The sequence below is a fragment of the Panthera pardus genome, unplaced genomic scaffold, assembly GCF_024362965.1.
Source record: "Panthera pardus isolate Hobbes unplaced genomic scaffold, ASM2436296v1 HiC_scaffold_13, whole genome shotgun sequence".
Lineage (NCBI taxonomy): Eukaryota > Metazoa > Chordata > Mammalia > Carnivora > Felidae > Panthera > Panthera pardus.
The window spans coordinates 138,741,305-138,761,581 of NW_026526688.1; the positions used below are offsets into that span (position 1 = coordinate 138,741,305).

General features: G+C 37.0%; 1 protein-coding gene across 6 annotated transcripts in view; it reads left to right on the plus strand.

Moving 5' to 3' along the window:
• PRKG2 (protein kinase cGMP-dependent 2) overlaps positions 1 to 20,277 on the plus strand; it is a 103,355-nt gene that overhangs the window by 64,911 nt on the left and 18,167 nt on the right. For all 6 annotated transcript variants that reach the window (XM_019466360.2, XM_019466342.2, XM_019466333.2 and 3 more), the window contains 3 exons: positions 1,472 to 1,561; positions 3,878 to 4,019; positions 19,898 to 20,061. In XM_019466360.2, coding sequence (XP_019321905.1) covers positions 1,472 to 1,561; positions 3,878 to 4,019; positions 19,898 to 20,061 — 396 coding nt within the window. The remainder of the gene's footprint in view (positions 1 to 1,471; positions 1,562 to 3,877; positions 4,020 to 19,897; positions 20,062 to 20,277) is intronic.

The following is a 20,277-nucleotide window of genomic DNA, read 5'->3' on the forward strand; positions in this document are numbered from 1 at the left end:
TAGAATTTATGTTTTTTGATCAAATGTCTTGAGAGAATCTTCCTGCCTACCCGTATTCCCACACCCATTTTCTTTCAAGATAAAAAGGTTTGAACCCAGGCAATGCTGGCAATAGAGTCAACCAGTTATTTTTTATGTTAACTATGTTTCCAGAATGCCCCCCCCCTTTGATCAATAATTCATTAACAAACTATCGTGAACAGCTTTGGGGAATGGATTGGATTTTATTCCTGTTCTCATTTCTAGCTCTTTGCAGAATGCATATAGTAGGGCAATAATAACATAATAATCAATGTTAATAACACTTACTCAGAAATTAACATGTGTTAGACACTCTTCTTAGCAAACTATGTGGTTATATATATATATATATATATATATATATCTCACATATGTAATATGTGATATATATTTAAAATATTTTTATTTATTTTATATTTTATGTATGCAGATATATAACCTACATTAAATTAATATATAATTAATTTATAATCAAATGAATATACATATATTCATCTGACCTTTATGATATGAGGTAAACGTAATGGTTGTCCTCAAGAGCAATAAGAAAACTGGGTTGCACAACTGATAAATGGTGGATCAGGGATTCAGACCTAGGCATCTTGGATCCAGAGCCAACACTGAACCACTTTATTAGATTGCTTCTGCTGTCTGCACATGATCTGGCCACTAAGCCTTCACCCACTATTGAAATATGGCACCCTACCCAGGTCCCACATCGGGATTGAGGCTGTCATTCCTACACCGTCTGGGAGTGTCACCAACTGAGGACTCTAGCTCTAGCTCAGTCCTTTCCTGGCCATTGCTTTAAGGTAGAGAGAGCCACCTTGCCCAAGATTCTACTCTGTCTCCAGATACATCCTGCATCCAATAATGGCAGAGCTCCTTGAGGCTGAGGCTTTTGTTGAAATAAGAAACTAGAATAGCCCAAGTCTCCTGCTGCCCAAATGTGTCTTATTCCTCCCCCGTGGATGTTGTTCCCAAGTACACTTCCCACTAAACTTACTGCTTACAGGTCTCTGTCTCACAGTCTAGTTTTTGAGACCAACCAGAGGATATAAGAGACATAAGACATGGGCATGAAGGCAGCTCATAAGGAGACGTATGCAGAGGTCTCTGGGCTTCTGGAGAAAAGACAGACTGTATTTGGTAGGTGGGATGATGAGCTTGGTCTTGAGGAAGGGATAACACTATTGCAGTGAAACTGAGATGAAGAAGGTTACTCTGTGTGGAGAGGGAGGGCAGTCTGAAGAAAGGGGTTAACATGTGCAAAACAACACAGGAAGAAAGATCAAGGAGAATTTGGAGGGAAGTCCCATGTAGCTGTAGGATGTTTGGAATGAGATGAGCACCAGTGTTCTAAATGTTATTGGTGATGTTCTTAAGCAACTTTAAAAAGCTTTCAAAAATAGATTTTTAACGATAACCATGTTTTTATGTGTCTTCACAGATTATATCGTACTTTCAAGGACAATAAGTATGTGTACATGCTTCTGGAGGCCTGCTTAGGTGGGGAGCTATGGAGTATATTAAGGGACAGGTAATGGAAAAGGATTATAAACAATAACCTGTGTTCTCACATCTGATCTAAGGGATGATCTACTTTATTCATGATCTACATTTGATCTACTTTATTCATGATCATTTAAAGAGATAGAAAGTCATTACGAAATGGTTCTAAGAAAATATTATGACTTGATAAAATAGTAGTGGGGGTATTTTCTTAGCTAACATTATAATTATGCAATAGACACCCTGTAAGGCAGTCACTGTCATTTCCATATTAGGGATCGAAGAATCCCAGGCTTCCAACAGGGTGTGAACTCTCCACAATCACATGGTTAGTGTGAGGCAGGGTGGCTATAAGCCGAAATGTTACTGATTCTGAATCTCTCCCAGGGAAATGAAGAAAGGGGGTGGGGAGTGTGAAGCCCCCACTGAAAAGCAGAGTAAGACTCCTGCGAAGATTCAGTTTTACAGAAGGGGTGATTCCTACATAATTGAAACCACACATATTTATTGAGTACCACCAATGGGGCAAGGCTCCATTGTGGGCAGGGTGGACATTTTCTAGACAATGTAGACTTTTCTAACAAGAAGGATAAAAACTATAAACTTTTTCTCCAATGAAGTTTAGATGTTATTTGGGGAGATAACATAATGCGAAGTTTTAAACGTTCCATTATTGCTTTTAAAGTTTATGTATTGATTTTGAGAGAGAGAGCACATACACGCATGCACAGGCAGGAGGGGGGGCAGAGAGAGAGGGAGAGAGAATATCCCAAGCAGGCTCTGCACTGCCAGCACAGAGCCTGACGCGGGGCTCGATCTCGCAAACCGCAAGATCAGGACCCAAGCCGAGATCAAGAGTCTGAGGCTTAACTGACTGTGCCACCCAGGTGCCCCAAAACATTTTATTGTTTAGTGTGTACACTACATATGACAGAAGAGTTGGCAATTTGTAATTAAATGCCAAATGAGTGTTGACGATTGTAAGCTCAGAGGAGAGGAAAGGTATAAAAATGTGATGACAAAGGAAAGACTGGAACTAAATTCTAAAGGTGAACAAAATTTGGGAAGGCAGAGGGGAAGGAAAACCAATGTAAAATACGACAGGAAGGTAGAAATAGAATTATGTCTCTTTGTGGATAATTTGGAGCAGAATTATCCCAGCAAAAGGGGATGGGAAGGTAGTTTGCATGAGATTGTGGAGGTTAATTCCAGGCCACACATTTGGACAGGTATTACTCGGGCCTGTGGGTCTTAACTCTGGCTTCTTGTTACCATCAAGTGGAGAGCTTTGCAAAGTCACAATGCTGGGCCTTACTGCCAGAGGTTATGATTTGCTTCATCTTGGATGGAGTCCAGTAAATGATTTTTAACTGTCTGTCAGGCAATTCTAATGTGCATTCATAGTGGAGAATTACAGACCTAGGTAATAGGAGACGTTTGAGTATCTGAGAAGAGATAGATGTGTTTGTGTTAGGAACATATTTTTGGATGGATCCCAATGGGGAAAACCTGGAAGGGTGCAAAGACTTGTGCATGATACCTACAAAAACATTTGCGTCCTCCATCATTGCTTCCACAGGCAAATCTGCTTAGAAAGGGGAATTGCTACTATCTGTTAGGCACTGTGTCTGATTCTCAAAACAAACCGTGTTAAGTAGTAAACCCATTTGACAGAAAGGGACCTGAAGCTAGGACAGTCACACAACTTGCCTGAGGACATGGTGATGGAAGAAGCAGGAGTCAAAACCAGTTTCTCTTATTCCAAAGCCACACCCTTCTCTTACTGCGTGCAGCAAATCACTGACACATTTTAATAACTAAGTATGTAAACCCATGTATAGTGCTGCCACAGGGCAACTCTAATATCACTGAGCTACACTAAACAGGAAAGAGTTACGACCCTATTTCTACATGGGTTATTGTTACATGCTATACCAACAGGAAATGAAAATGATCACTTGAGTCATTTTTAAGTCAAGCAATAAATTACAGAAATCTGCTTTAAGCTGCCCGTTAAAGTAGTTGCATTTTCTCCAGAGTTTGCCAGAAATGTCTAAAAAAGGCTAATTTTTCTTACGTTTCTATTTTGTATGTTCATATATGATTACCAGAATTGGTTATTTGGTTGTAGACACTTTAATTTTAACTAAGTACTTCTCGCTTGCACCAAGTATCCCCCTAAATTTCTTTAGTGTAATTCGTTGGTGGTACAAAATGCTATTCAGTGTTGATGCCCTACAAAGCATTCATGTTGTATACATTTACCAAAGCAATAATTGACACGTAGAATAGATAATAAATATGTGTGTGTACAGCATTAAGAGGGAAAATGATTTCATTGCAGAGGCAGCTTTGATGAGCCCACCTCCAAGTTCTGCGTGGCTTGTGTGACAGAAGCATTTGATTACCTGCACCGACTAGGTATTATCTACAGAGACCTGAAACCAGAAAACTTAATTCTAGATGCTGAGGGTTATCTTAAATTGGTAAGACAAATTCTGTAACTTACAGTATCATAAGAGCTATTTTCTAAACACAGAGTTGTGTCATAATTGCAAATTTGTTTATATTTTGGTACACTGGTTATTTTTACCATGGGGGATATGCCCTGTGGCATTGGCACCATTAACACAGAGAGAAGTGTTACGAGTACATTCTTTTTGGCTTAGCAATTTTATATTTCAACCATATTTGTGATTGCTACAAAGGATTCACTTAATAGAATGGCTATAAATTGGATTCTATTAATATTTTTGTTTAATAAATTGAAGTAGGTTTTAATACATTCCTGCTATATATAGGGACTGGTTCTAAGGAATAAGGAAAGAAAATGATTGTCTTTCTTCTGTCCCAAGATAGCCACTGTCTGTATAGGGAGAAAAGATACACATATGATAGGCTTTTTTTTTTTTTTTTTAAATCTTTCTAGGTGATTCTAAAGTACAACCAGGACTGAGAATCACACTAGACTCTAGGCTTCTGAAGAACAGAGGCTTTCCTTGATATCCATCTTTATAATCTCTAATGCCTCACATAAATCCCCTGGCAGGTCACACTACAAAAAAAAAAAAATGCTACCAATCACATAAACTGCTTTCAGTGTGAAACTATAAGAGAACTGGGCAGTCATAAGTGAGGAGAAACCAGGGCACTTCAGACCTCAGGAGGGAACCCCATCAGGATGGGGAGCCCAGGCTGAGTTTTCCTGGGTTTATTTTGTCAGTTTGTCGGGAACATTAAACCATCTCTGAATGTAACATTTACAAAGATACTAAAAGTTTCTCACATCAAAACTTTTATATATGGAAATAATAGCTACCATTTTATAAGCGGTTTAGTGTGTTATGTGTAAAGAACTGTGTGAAACATTTTGCAATTAATATATTTCACAATTGATGAGATAGGTTTTATCACCCACATGTTACATAGAATAACATGTAATTTAGCTTATTCCTATTTAGCCTCAGGAATTAAATTTATTATGTGTAATTGCTAAGTGATTCCCCTCCATAGTAAAGGAGTAAAATAAGTCCTTTCATGTGAAATCTGGTGTATTTCCAAGAAACATTTTATCCATTCAAGCTTTATTTTGTCTGTGAAAGACAGCTTTGAGAACTGGTGAGGTACTAACACAGGTCTCAATCACTCCTCTTTCTTTACAATTCCTTCGTTGGCTATGCCTCTTGCAGCTATTTAGGGAAACTCTTTGGAACATTCTAGAACTAAAGCCATCATGAGTTGTGCAAACTATCCATTCAATTCATTCCTTTTTTTTTTGTAGTTGTTTTTTTTTTAAATCTATCATTTAAAATATGATAGCATATTCATTATTCACAGACATGGAGGTCAGTAAATATTTCTCATGTTTGTCATTGTTATCCATCTAGCTAACTCATTTGCCAACTAGTTAAATGAAGAATGACAGCTAAAGCCTTTAGAGATTAAGACATAAATTTTCAATATTTCCATTTCTGGCTATATATCAAACTCGATGTACTGAAATCCTCTCACTACCAAGTGTCTAAAAATGTGGATAAAACATGAAAAACAGTATTACGTGCATGGCTGACTTTATCAGACAGCACTAGGATTCCCCTGAGGTGGGAACCAGGCTTGAGCAGGAGTATAGCAGAGAACTCAAACAAGGAAGCTGCTGTCTTGTGGGCACCCAGCAGTCTAGATGACCTAGAGGTTGGATTTTAGTAGCTGCACCTTCTGAGAACAGGAGACCAGGTTTTGGACCTAGGAGCGTGGGAAGTTGAATCACAGAACATTTATAAGAGCCAGAGATCACACAGATTACACTCTTAGAAAATTAGAAAACAAGGAAAAAATGATTTAATTTATAAAGACAGAGTGCATGCAAGAAAACATGCTTTTCTCATTATTAAGCATTTGGTAGAAGAACAGAAGAGTCCCCTTTAAGAATTCTTAGCTATAGGCTTGTCTTCATGGAGGTTGGGTGCTCAGTCTTCAAAGATAGAAAAACCTATGCAAGAATTTGAAAATGGATTCATGTTGGTAGCATGGTCAGCTTTTCAAGAATCAGTAGACATTCTCTTTGGATGAATGTACTCTTAACTCAGAATACAAAGAACTCCCAGAGATAAAATCCTAGAGAATATGAGTTCACATTTAAAAAAAAGACAAAACAAAAAGTATATATGATGGAAGAAAGTACCATGAGCATTCCTTGGCAGGCATATAAGTGCCTCATATATTGGAGTAATCAGACACAGAATGTAAAATTAATACATCAAATGCCTTTTAAAACATAAGACAGAGAATTGCAAGTGAGTAAGGAACAGAGAAAAAATCTAACAGGTTTAGAAAAAAAAAACTAATTGATAAAAATTCTATTAAGGACTTAAGAATATATAATTAAAATTATATATCCAAGGAAGTTTCATTAATGGTGGAGTTGCATGCATTGGACTAATCTTCTTGTTGAGATTAATTATAGTATACGTGTAAAAATGTGTGAATGACAGCAACAAAAAGTAAATATTCAGAGCTTAAAAAAAGGGAACCATGCTGGGTGAAAAAAATCCACATTGCTACAGCTGTTTACAGCTAATCATTTCAGGACACACTTCACTGTATAACACATGAGGTATAAATCTTTAGTTAACATCATACCTAACAGTGAAACAGTGAACAGTTTTACATTAGACTGTGAACAAGATAAGAATATGTCTCCTACATTTTTTTTTTCAACATTATAACAGAGGTCTTAGCAAATGTCATAAATCAAGAAAAAGGAATGAAAGGCCAACGATGAGAAAGGAAGAAGTTACCTGTCTTTATTTTCAGACAACATGATTGTTTATGTAGAAAAGCCTAAAGAATCTACCAAAAAGGACTAGAAATATTAAGCATGATTACCAGTACAAAGTCAATATATAAATAAAATAAGTCAAGTAAGTCAATTAAACCAATTATATAAATAAAAACTGTATTTAATATACTAACTTCAAAAATTTATAAATGAAATAAAATACCATTTACAATAACATCAAAAGTTATAAAATAAATTTGAATACACTTAACGTGTAAAACTGTGTGAGACCTCCACACTGAAAACCACAAACTATTGCTGAGAAAAAAAATATAACTAAATGGTAAGGTATAAATGTTCATAGATTGGATAACTCAATATTTGGCAAGATGTCCATTCTTTCCAAATTACAAATTCAAGGCCATTGTGATATAAATTGGAGTAGGTGCCTTTTTAGAAACTGAGGCATTTACTTGAAAATTTACATAGAAACACAGAGTTTAGAAAAATTAATAATCACTTTGAAAAAAGAACAAAATTGAAGAATTTATATCTGATACTATAAAGCTACAGTAATCAAGAGAGTGTCATAATACAGGATAAACAAATAGCTCAATCTAACAGAATAAAGTCCAGAAATAGACATATAAAGTCAGCTGATTTTTAGCAAAAAGAGAAAAGCCAAGCTTCTCAACAGACAATGCTGAAACAACTGGATATGCATATGTGGAAAAAAATGAACCTGACTCCCACTTCACACAATATAGAAAAATGAATTCAAAATGGATCAAAGTAGACCTATAAAGGCCTGTCAAAATAGACCTATAAAGCATCCAAAAGTAAACACACAATAGTATCTTCACAACATGAGGTAGGCAGAGATTTCTTAGAATACAAATAATAGTAATCTTAAAAATTTTATGCTGCTATAATAAAAATTCATAGACTGGATGACTTAAATAACAGGTATTTATTTCTCATAGTTAAAGGCTGGGAAGTAACAAGATCAAAGTGCTGGCAGATCTGGTATCTGACTGGTCAGAAACCACTTCTAGACTGAAAGGTGACTTCTCATTCCTTCAATGAGAGAGAGAGAGAGAGACAGAGAGAGAGTGATAGGTAGACACACACAAACAGGGCATGGGGTTGGGAGGCTCTTTTCTTATAAGGGTCCTAATTGCATCATGAAGGCTTTACCCTCATGACTTGATTACCTCCTAAAGGCCCTACCTCTAAATACCATCATATTGGGGATTAGGGTTTCAACATGCAAATTCTGGGGAGACACAAACATGCAGTCCATAATAATTGGACTTTATCAAAATTAAAAACTTCTGATAATTAAAAGACACTAAAAAATGAGTAGCATGCCATAGACTGAGGGAAAGTATTTGCAATACATATTTAAATGACAAAGGACTTGATTGTATTGGAAAATATATAAATAACTCCTACACCTCAATAATAAAAACACAACCCAATTTTTAAAAAATATTTATTTATTTATTTTTGAGAGAGAGAGGAAGAGAGAGGGAGAGAGAGTTTTCCAAGAAGGCTCTGCATCATCAGCACAGAGCCTGAGGTGGGGCACAAACTCACAAACTAAGATCCATGGCCTGAGCTGAAATCAAGAGTTGGATGTGTAACCAACTGAGCCACCCAGGCACCCTGAGACAACCTAAATAAAAAAAATAAAATAAAATAAAAAAAGGTCAAAGATCTTGAAAAATTACTCCACAAAGGAAGACACTGGAATGATTAATGAGCCATATCAGTTGTCATCAAGGAAATGCAAATTCAAACCATAAAGAAGAACCATTTCATATCCACTAAAATGACTATAATTTAAAAGACTGACAATACCAAGTGTTGGTGAGGACTTTCTCCTAAATCTCTAGTGGAGAAAGACTGAAGAATAATTTGTCAGTTTTATAGAGTCAAGCATACACCTTATCTATGACAAAAAAAAAAATTTGACTTATGGGTAGAAACTTCACTCGTTGGTATTTATCTAGAAAAACTGAAATCATGTCTTCAAAAATCTTGGGCAAGAATATTCATAACAGCTTTATTTCTGAAAGTCCCCAAGTCAGAAACAGCCAAAATGTCCATAACCAATTAAATGTATAAAGGTAAAGGGATAGAACATTAAGCAAGGGAATGCTCTTCAGTGGCATAAAAGAATGAATTACTATAAGCAACAATGTAAGTGAATTTTAAAAACCATGTTGACCAGAGGAAGTCAGATACAAAAGAGTATCTTCTGTATGATTACATTTATTGATATTCTAGAATAGATGGTAGGAATCAATACAATGAGTGCTTCTGAGAGAGGCATTTGACTGGAAAGGGGCATCCTTCTGACCTATTGGGTGTCTATATCTTGACTATACGGTAGTTGTGGTTACATATATAAGCTACATAAAAATTAAATGAACTATATGCCAAAAATCTATGTATATTATTGTTTGTAAATTATACGTTAATTTGGAAAATGTAATAGGTTAAATGTCAGATGATTAACAAAGAGAAAAACAGTTCACTGAAAGATAAATTTAAATAATTTACACAGAATGTTGCATAGAGAGACAAAAAAGATGAAAAATAAGAAAATACAATGAGAAGTTCTTAAAATTTTGAACTGGAGTCCAAGATAAATGTAATATAGAAAGTGAGGGAAAAGCAGTATTTAAAGAAACAACAGCTGAGAACTTTTCAGAAATTATGAAAAACACTAATCATCAGGTAAAGGAGCCCCAACAAATCCCATCTGGGACAAATTGTATATGGTGTAGCTCTATCTTTGTGTAACAACTCACTCCAAAATGTAATGGCTTAAACCAACAAGAGTTGTTTATGATCTCTCACAGTTTGTGTGGGTCCGAATTTGGGGAGTGGTTCAGCTGGGTGGTTGTGACCTAAGCTCTCTCATGAATTTTCAGTCAAATGTCGCCTGGGGATTCAGTCACCTGGAAGCTTGTGTAGGACTTAACCAGGGCATCCAAATCCAAGGTGACTTACTCATATGGCTGGGAAATTGATGTTGGCTGTCAGTTGGGGACATTATGGGCCTCAGTAATGGTTGAATGCCTTCACAGCATGGCAGCTGGCTTGCCTCAGAATGAGTCATCCAAGGAAAAGCTACGATGCCTTTTAAGACCTACTCTCAGAGTCACATCTCAGCACTTCCACTATATTCTGTTGGTCACACTGAGCCAGCCCTGATTTACTGTGAGATTTATTGTGGCAGAGGACAGCAAAAACAAAAAGAGTATTAAAAGCTATCAAAGAGAAAAGACAGTTTACATATAAAATAGTAAAAACTAGGCTTTCAGTTGACAACGCAATTGCGACAAGAGAATCCATAACACAGTGGGAATTTTTAAAATTCTGACAGAAAATAACTGATAAACTTGAATTGTAAATCCAAGGCTTTCAAAAGGGTCAAATAATGGCATTTTTAGTCAAAGATGAAGGGTGTTTACCACCTTCATACAAAGGATGTGCTTTAAGGGAGATGAAAAGTGATCCCTGATGAAGGGTCTGAGATGTCACCTTAGAAAGATGGTAAACATGTTAAGTCTTTTAAAATTATGGTGTAAAGTAATAATTCTCATTCTGCTATATACTCTTGAAAATGAGAAAATGCCAAATAACTGAACAACAGCAGCATGAAAACCGAGTGTAGGTATAATTGGAATTAAAGTAGGAGACAATGTCAGTCATTTTACAAGAAGACAGCAAGAGAGAAACAGGAAACCCAGGAACCAATCCAAAAGAAAGTACAAAAACTGAGAGTAGAAAGAAATCTAATATGTGTAGCCTGCTTTCCAGATAAAAAAAAATAAAGATCATCAAATAGGTTTAAAAATAAAAATCAGTTCCATCAGGTTTATAAGAGACAGACGTGAAGCATGAGGATACAGAAGGCTGGAAGTTAAAAGGATAAAAAAAATGATGTCTGGAAAATAGTCAACAAATGTAAATGCAGATTTCATTGTTAGGAAAGAAGTGATCCTAGAGATAAAATCTTTACCCTTTGATGATATGAAAGATAATATGAAAGTCCCGATTTTTTATTTGCCCACTAAAATGCTTCAAAAATAAGCAGAATTTGAAAGACATAATAAGGAGAATTGAACAACTATAGGAAATTTTAATATACCTCTCAGAAATTGATGGAACATTCAGGCCAAAAGTCATTAAAGCTTTAGAAGAGGTGCACAGCACAATTAATAAACTTGATCTACTGGCCTTATAGAATATTGTTCCCAAGAGTTGAAGAATACGAATTAATGAAATTTGAGCATACACTAGGCCATTAGCAAGTTACAGCAAATTTGAAAAATAGGAATTAGATTGTCGGCTGGCAGCCCAGCTGAGCTGTCCCACTGAGGGTTCCTGAGGGGACTGCAATAGAGGTGTGTGTGTGGCAGGGGTGGGGGGGGAGGGGGGTGTGCCTGGTGACAGCACAGCAAGAATGCACATCTGGGTAATGGACACTAGGCGGTCTAGCCTTGGATATCAAATACTCCTTGTAAGGCTGACCTTGACCTCATTCTACAAATTTTGATTAAATGGTGTTTCTCATCTTCCTACATCATTTCTTGGCAATATCTGTGAGGAATCAGGTATCTAAGGACAGCAAGAAAGGAATGGCCTTTTATTTTTTCCAGAAAAGCACAACCAATTAAAGCCTGGAAAATAAGGACCTACGTAAGAGAAAGGTCTGGGTTTTGGAAGTGTCTCTGTAGAGGATGTAGGGATGTGCCTTTCTATGATAATTACAGAGGATGAATTTGTAGGATGTGAGGCATGAAGACTTCATTCTACTCTTCTTCCCCAAGAGGAAGAGATTGGCTTCTGCCTGAGATTGCCAGCCAGATTTGTTCCCAAATGAATCCTACCTGGGCCAAGCTGTCTCTCAGTAAATACACTGAAAGGAGATTAAGGATTAGCAGATATTACTAAAAGAACATGAAGAATCTCACATCACCATCTCTGACCCGTCCATCCAGTAATTTCCTGTATCTTTCTCTACTTTCAAGGCCAAAGAAAGCTGATGAAGGCAATAATGGTTAAGGGTCTTACTTCTGGTTATCGTGAATGAATCAAGGACAATGTTAAGATGCAGGACAGTACTTAAAGAAAAGCCCACCTGTTCTCAGTCCAGGCAGAATTAGTGTAGTAGTTAACCTTCTTGGGTTTGCTCAGGAGAAAACTTGGTAGTAATCCAGAAAATCAATAAACATTCTCTATGGTCGTGCTATTAACTCATCACTCATCAATAAATGTTGTATATGGTCGTGCTATTAACTCATGTGAGTAATGCTTCTCATGTGGTAATAGAGCAACTTAATCTTATAGTGAGTATTATATAGGAAAATACAATGTAGAGCGTATTACATATTGATACTGTTGCCTGCTTCTTTATGACCTGTCTTCCCCTCTATGCTAGTAGCCCCATGAGGATAGAAACTTGCTCTGGTGCTTACTGCCAGACTTAGCACATTGCTAAGCATATAGGAATGAATGAAAGATTCCAAAATAGGAGCATAAAAATTTTGTTCACTGATGTCAATGTATTTAAGGTAGAAATTAAAAGCAAACAAAAAACAGGAAGAGACCAACAACAAAAATCATAAATCATCTCACTGGAATTTTAGGGATATTTCAAAATAAGTGAAGAAGACACTTTAATGAATATTATAAAACAGAGTTGCACAATAGATACTACATATCAACGCATGTGGGTTGTAACTAAAATGATAGAGTGATATTTATAGTCTTAAATGTTCCAACTAGGAAACAAGAAAGGCTAAAAATTAATGAGTTCAGCATTCAGCTTAAGAAGATGGAAACGGGAAAAACAAAATAAAGCCAAAGAAAAGAAGGAAAAAAATAAGCATATGACTTAATAAAATATGAAATAAAAGGGATACAGAGCCAAGGTTGATGTTTTGAGAAGACTAATAAAATTAACCAACTGGAAGTATTGATCAAAAGAAAACAGAAGAGATACAGACAAATACCATTATGAATGAACATAATTTCAGTTAAAGCAGAGATTTATGTGGTTTAGAAAGTATTTGGGCAACTTTACTACTACATATGAAATATGTATTTATTTATGTAAATGCTGTATATATATGAAGAGTTGGGTTCTGGTGAGAGCTCTTTCTGGTTTGCAGATGGCTGTCTTCTCACTGTGTCCTCACGTGGCAGAGAGAGAGAGAATCTTTCTTGTGTCTCTTTTCATAAGGGCACTAATCCCATTCATGATAACTGGCCTAATTTGTGGCCTACTTACCTCCCAAAGGCCCCACCTCCAAATGTCATTATATTGGGGTTTAGAGCTTCTACATAGGAATTTTGTAGAGACCTAGACATTCAGTCTATAGCACACCACATCAAGAAGATTCACTTCAAGGACTTATAATTCTAGTCATATGTGAATTCTTTCAGAAAGGAGTAAGAGATAATTTCCATCTTGTTCTGTGAGGCTAGTATGAACTTGGTTCTCCAAAGGAAGCTCCTTGGGAAGGCAAATTAATGTCCCATCTAGCCATCCAGCTCATAAATTTAGTGTAAAAATCAAAAGTAAAATATTAGCAAACTGAATATAAATTATAACAAGACATCATAACAAAACTGGATATATCTCAGGAACTCAAGCATAGTTTAACATTAAAAAAATCTATTAAAGGGGCGCCTGGGTGGCTCAGTCGGTTAAGCATCGGACTCTGGCTCAGGTCACGATCTCTCGGTTTGTGAGCGCGAGCCCCGCTTCAGGCTCTGTGCTGCCAGCTTGGATCCTGGTGCTTTGGATTCTGTGTCTCCCTCTCTCTCTGCCCCTCCCCCCCCTCAAAAACAAGTAAACATTAAAAAATTAAAAAAAAAGTTCTGTTAAACCAAATCACCATTTTAATATATTAACAAAGAAAAACAACGATATAAACACCTCCGTAGATGCAGAGAATTTTTTGATATGTTTCTACATTCACCTATGATAAAATCTTAGCCATTAGGAATAGAAATAAATTGTCTTAACCCAATGGAAGATAGGTAACAAAAATTTGGAGCAAACACCATGCATAATGATGAAACAGTAGAAGTATGCTTTTAAAAGTCAGTGAAATAAGTGCTTCTGTGTTTTACTGGAGGTTCTAACCCAATGCAGGAAGATATAAAAAAAATGGAAAGATTGAGACATAAACAACAAAACCTATCTTCCTATGTGATAGGATTATATAGAAATCCAGAGTGTAACAATAAATTATTAAAATTAAGTGAAGAGTTTAGTATGATTGCTGATACAAGATTAGTAATATGAGAACTAAGTGTGTTTTTAATTATCAAAACCACAGTTGATAAATACAAATACAAATACCATTTTTAAAAAACATGTGAACATATATATTTTACATGATAGAAATAAAAATATAAGTTTAGGACTAAGTGTAACAAAAACGTGTAAGAGCTTTGTTGAGGAACTTAGATGAATTCATAGAAAGACGTTAAAATATGTAAATTAATAGGCTCATTCTCTTTCTTCTGGGCACAGAGCTAGACAAGGCACCCCATCCTTCCTTGTGGCCAGGTGTGGCCCTGGGCACAGTTCTAGCTAATGAAGTGTGAGCTGACATGCTGTGTACCATTATCGGACCTAGGCTGATAGTGATCCCTGCACACGATCTTGACGCAGTCTTTCTGCCTTGCGGCCAACAAATGCCGAGATTTGAAGTTGGCAGAGCCATAACATGGAAGGAGCCCGTGTCCCTGTCCCAGTGCTTGGAGGTCCCCCTACTGCTCAAGAAAACTCATTGTGAAAAGAGAAATAAATTAATGTCGAGCTTTAAGCTCTTATACTTTCTTAGATATGTTTGTTACGGTAGCTAGAGCATTAATTACTGTAACTCAGAAAGAGGTACTAGGTTTAAAAATAACAAGAGTCACATCACAAAGATATGAATAGCCTCCGGAATGATCTACAGATTAGATACGCTTCCAGTGGAATTCCAGAGAACCTTTCCTTGAAGTTTGGAAAACTGATGCTAAAGTGTATCTAGAATAACCAAGGGCCGAGAATAGCCAAGACATTTCTGAAGACAAATAAGAACAGGGTGGGAGGAAACTCTCTCAGATATCAGAACTAATTATAATGCTGTAGTTCAAACTAATTACTAATGCGGGGGGGGGGGAATGCGAATTGAAACCACAGTGATTCGATGCTTAAAAATGGCAAAAATGAAAGTCGATATCGCTAAAGGATGGCAAGGATGCTGGGCAACAGGAATGCTACACATGCTGCTGGTGAAAGGAGTGCTAATCCAGTAGGGTCCCTAATGAAAGTAATTTGACAATATGTTGCAAAATTGAAGACACCGCATCTTTGGCCTGGTACTTCTCCCATTTTTCATCTACATCTGCTAGGTAACATGGAAGATGATGCTAACAGATGCATTTCTGTGATAGCACACAATAAGGTTTAAGACAAATGCCTGTCAGCAGCGTAACAGACCCAAAAACCATTGCATGTTAATTCAGTGGTGTATGATACAGCAGTGAAAATAAACGCACGCCAACATCAATCGAATTCACAAGTATAATTTTAAGTGAAAATGGGCATTTTGTCCAAAATAAATATAGGGTTTTTCTAAAATTTTTAAAAACGAGAATTTATTTTACTTAAGGATTCTATGCGGTATAATTAGAAATGAATACGAGTACCTGACCAACACAAAAGTCAGGATAGTGGTGGCCTCTTGGCAACACGCAGGAGGACACCATGCAGGGAGCACACAGGGCTTCTGCATTGGTTCTACTTTGTTAACCTGGTGGTGGGTACAAGGGTGCTTTTATGCCCATGCTTTATAACCTGCATGTATGTCACATTATTTTATATGTATTGAGTTTTTCCTAACTTGAAAAATAAAAGGAATCATCAGGTTCAGCTATATTCCTTTTCCCAGACCTTTATCAGCTGGATTTATTAAGTAACAACTCAGCTTTTCCCACCAATGTGTTTAAAATATGCTGCTTCCTTGCCCTTAAAAGTTGTCTACTTCCTCATCAATTTATGTAAAATGGGAAGGCTCCCTTTGAAACCTGGTTCAAGTCTCACCTCAAGTATCCATGACCTTCTAATACTTTAATTTTTTCATCTTTAACATTGGGGTGATAGTCCCTGGCTCACAAAGCTGTTGTAAAGATCATACATATACATTTACATATCTTACTGAAGCCAGTGTTAACAGTTATCTCTCCATGCAGCTTTTTTCAGCAAACAGGTGTTGAACATATGCTGTGTTATAAATGCTGTAGGGGCTACAAAATGAATAGGACATAATGCTTCTCTTCAAGGAGCTAGATTTACTCACACACAACTAGATGATGCTGCATGAGGGATGTAACTGTGGAGTATAAACAATGTTAAAGAACTTCATAGGAGAAGAGAATTAGTTCTGTAAATGCAAGAAAAGCTTCAAAGAGGTGGTGGCATATAAGATGAGCCTCAAAAGATTTTTTTTCAGTTTGTGCTCGTGCACGCAGAGCTTCTCTTGACCTTGCCCACTTACTAGTAAATGCTCTAAGTATTTCAGGTGAGTCACAACACCCCCATAAAAATGGGCTGTTGCCATGAAAGACTCATCCATTCCATACCCTAGCCTCCCTCACTCCCTGTTCCATACAGTGGAAGCCATCCACTGTTGCCTGTTTTAGTGGATGGACGTTAGTATCGCAAGGACGTGAAATCATCTTTGGTTATTGCAGACAGGATAAACAGATTCCATTTTACCCTTGTCTAGACTTGGGCAAAGTAAGTGACCTAAAAATTCCACATAAATATTTTTTTGGAATGTTATGTCCCCATGAATCATTTGGCTTAATTAGACTGGTCATTTTGTATCCACTTTTTATGTGACCAAGAGAACCAATATCTGACAAATTTACTGACCCGGAGAGAAACTTCTGGGAAAGAAGCTAATACTTACTGGACACAGGTCCAGCAAGCCACAATGCTAATTTTTCTACTTCTGAATGATGCAATCACCGCTACAGGTTTAGAAGCATCTTAAAACCTTCTAGTTCATTAAAATCTTTGGAGACTTAATGCTTTTGAATTCCCAGCATAATGTAAGCTGTTTTTAATAATAGAAATTTAATAGAGACAAGAGAAAGCCTGTGTGTAGCTTCTCTGGATATTCTTCTTGAAAGCCCAGTTTTGTTAGAATTTCTTTTTTAAACAGTGGGGGTCTGTTTTCTTGCCTTCTAGAATGATTGTTTTAAGACATTAGGACATGCATCACCCTTCTTTATCCTCCAGCAGTCTCTTAGACAAAAAACAAATCTGAAGCTCTTTCTGGGGCTTGCCAGACCAACACATAATCTGCCCTCATCCACTGTCTCTCTTCCCCTCATGCAGTGACCCGGCCACACTGGCCGTCTTGCTGATCCTTGAACTTACTATGCATGTTCTCAAATGCTGGGGCCTTTACACTCCTCTTTCTCTGTCAGAATTAGTCTTGCTTAGATTTTTATAGAGCTCTTTTTCTTATTTCACACAGATTTCTGCTGAAATCTGCTCAAATGCTACATCTTCAAAGAGCCTTTTTGTAGTCATCCTATTTAAAGTAAAATTCCTATTGATCTCCATACCTAACTCTGCCAGATGTTTCTTCACAGGATATGTCACTATCTGGCATTATTCTATGTGATCTTCTATTTTTATGCATATTCTCTTCTTTCTCTTGAATGTAATCTCTGGGAGAAATGGGGCTTTGTATCCTGGTGTTTGGTACATACTGGTATTCAGTAGATATTCATTGACTGAATGAAGGAAGAAGCTTACATTTCTGTTGCCCAGAAGAGATAGTGTTAAAAGAAGACTGAGGCTTCATGGTGGAATCCAGAGTGGTACAAGACAGAGGTGGTATGAATGTCTATAGAGAATACACAGAACTTGACGTCAGAAGATCTGGGGCCTTCTTTATTAGGCACGTGACTTTGGATGGGTCTGAGTGTGGATTTCCTCTGACCAAATGGATTAAAATAAAGTTGATGAGATCAAAGGAGAGAAGTGGTAAGTTTTCATAAATCTTAAAATCTTAATATAATTATTGCCATCTCTGTGGGCCAATATTCAAATATTACAAAAGCAAACCCAGCTATTCGAATTAAAATTCCCCTCTTTCAGGGCTGGAACACTCTCCTAAACATCTAATGACCTTCCAGTCATTTTGAAATGGAAAACTTAAATACAATGAAACAAAAAAATGAGTTGAAAGGCTATTACGAAACAACAAAATGTAATATTTCCATATGTGCATGCACACAAATGCAATTATAAGCATTGCTTTCTTGTCTCTTAAATTTCAGTCTTTATAAAATTAGCTAGGATTTTCATATCAGTTCTTTCTCTGAGGAATAAGTAGATAAGCTAATCTCAGCTGGTTACAGATTTTAATTTCATAATATACTCAGTCATCCCTTAGATATCATCTTTATGAGTCATTTTGTATAGATAAAACAGTAAAAGCCAGCTTCAAATTAGGCTGTTTAAATTCCCTTTTTCTAATAAGGAAATCCTTGCTGTTGTATGATAAGTACTAAAAAGCATTAGTAAAAAGCTAAATTTCTAAGAGATTTAGGGTAAAACAAAGACTTTAAGTATTAATAGTCAAATAAATAAACGAGGGCTGGATTTTCTAGTTCACTGACATACTCTTTTAGGTGAGGGCCTCTTTTGATATATTAGCCTTATTTTCTTTTGGCCGATATTATTGCCATATTATTGGGATAGTCCATGCATGATGAAACTATTAACATGTGCATGTTGAGGCCCAGGTATAATTTGTGTCTCTGTTTACTTCAGAGAGGTGGAGGGTGGTTTTATTAAAATAATATCTGTATGTATTAGAGATGAAAAGTACATGCTAAATAGCCCCTGTGGACAGAAACCAACTGTTTGTTTTGCAGGGCAGGATGTCAGTCATATACACTGCCTCCATTCAGTGAGAGAGCCTGAATGGAGGCTCTCCTTCTGTTGCTCCGGCCTTCTTTCCTGTCTCTATTCTGTGCACAGAGTTAGTTCGTTGAATAGAGTCTCAGAGAAGTGGAGGGCCCTATTCTGAAAGGATGGATGAGGGTAGCACTAATTCATTACCCTAGGAGAGTTCCTGATCCTTAGTCAGGGCCAGGCTCAGATATTACCTCCTAATGACATCTTCCCTAGTGGTCTTCTCCCTTATGTTCCAGAAGCCTGTGTTTCTGTCCCTCTGTACAATTGTCTACTGTGTCATGTATCACATAAAATAATATTAATCACATATGTATAAGTATTCCCAATACTCTGAGTTTCTCCTAGTCAGCTCTGTATCTGTAAGCCTAGCACAGAGCCTGGCCGATAGTGGGCACTGACTGTGTCTTTCCAGAACAAATAATTTCGTGCAGGTGCTATTCACCACTGACCTCCCTGAGAAGGACTGAAAGTGTACACAGTCTGGCCAAAGTTGAGATGAGATGATCCCAGCTTTTTCTTTGGAATGCCAAAATGTAAAGGGTGTGGACATTGTTCATAATGGTTTTTAAAGATCGATCAGAATTTTAAGACCCCCTTTCTTTTTTTCAATAATGTTCCCTTTCCCAAACTCTAAATTCTGCTAGTATTTTTCTTTTTATGATGGAGCTTGAAGTGCACCAGGGCCTATCTCTTCCCCTTTCTTTCCTCTTCCTGATGAATATACCACCACTGATTGGAAAATTATTTGTCTGCTTGCTCTGAGCTTCACATTTGTTGTAACCGTCTACTCTTGCTAGCCATTCCTGTTATCCTCTAGGGGTCTTGGGCATAGAGGGTGTGTGCATGGAACTTTCTCCAGTGTAACTAGATTCATACCTGGACCTACAAAAGAATACATGACAGTGTCAGTGTGGGGTGTGTATGTGTGTGTGTGTGTGTGTGTGTGTGTGTGTGTGTGTGAAGGGGAGGATGGAGGTATAGACAGAAGATAGGAAAAGTCAGAGGGAGACTTAAAGCACATGAGTTTTATGGTCTCTGAAAATGTCTTTGACATTCTTTCCCAGGTTGACTTTGGATTTGCTAAGAAAATAGGATCTGGACAGAAAACGTGGACATTCTGTGGAACTCCAGAGTATGTAGCTCCTGAAGTCATTCTCAACAAAGGACATGACTTCAGTGTGGATTTTTGGTCCCTGGGAATTCTAGTGTATGAGCTCCTCACTGGCAAGTAAGTACATTCAAGTTCACAGAAGTGCCAAAATAGTTTGCTAATGATAAAAATATATAATTTAAGAGTTTAACATTTTATAAATGTTTTTGATTCGATGTGATGACTCTCCCCGTATGTATGTTTTACATGTAGCATGCTTGCTGGTTTGTAACGTGGAGAACACATTCAGGAAGGTACGGGAAAGGAATACAGAATTTCTATGGTCTACCTAAA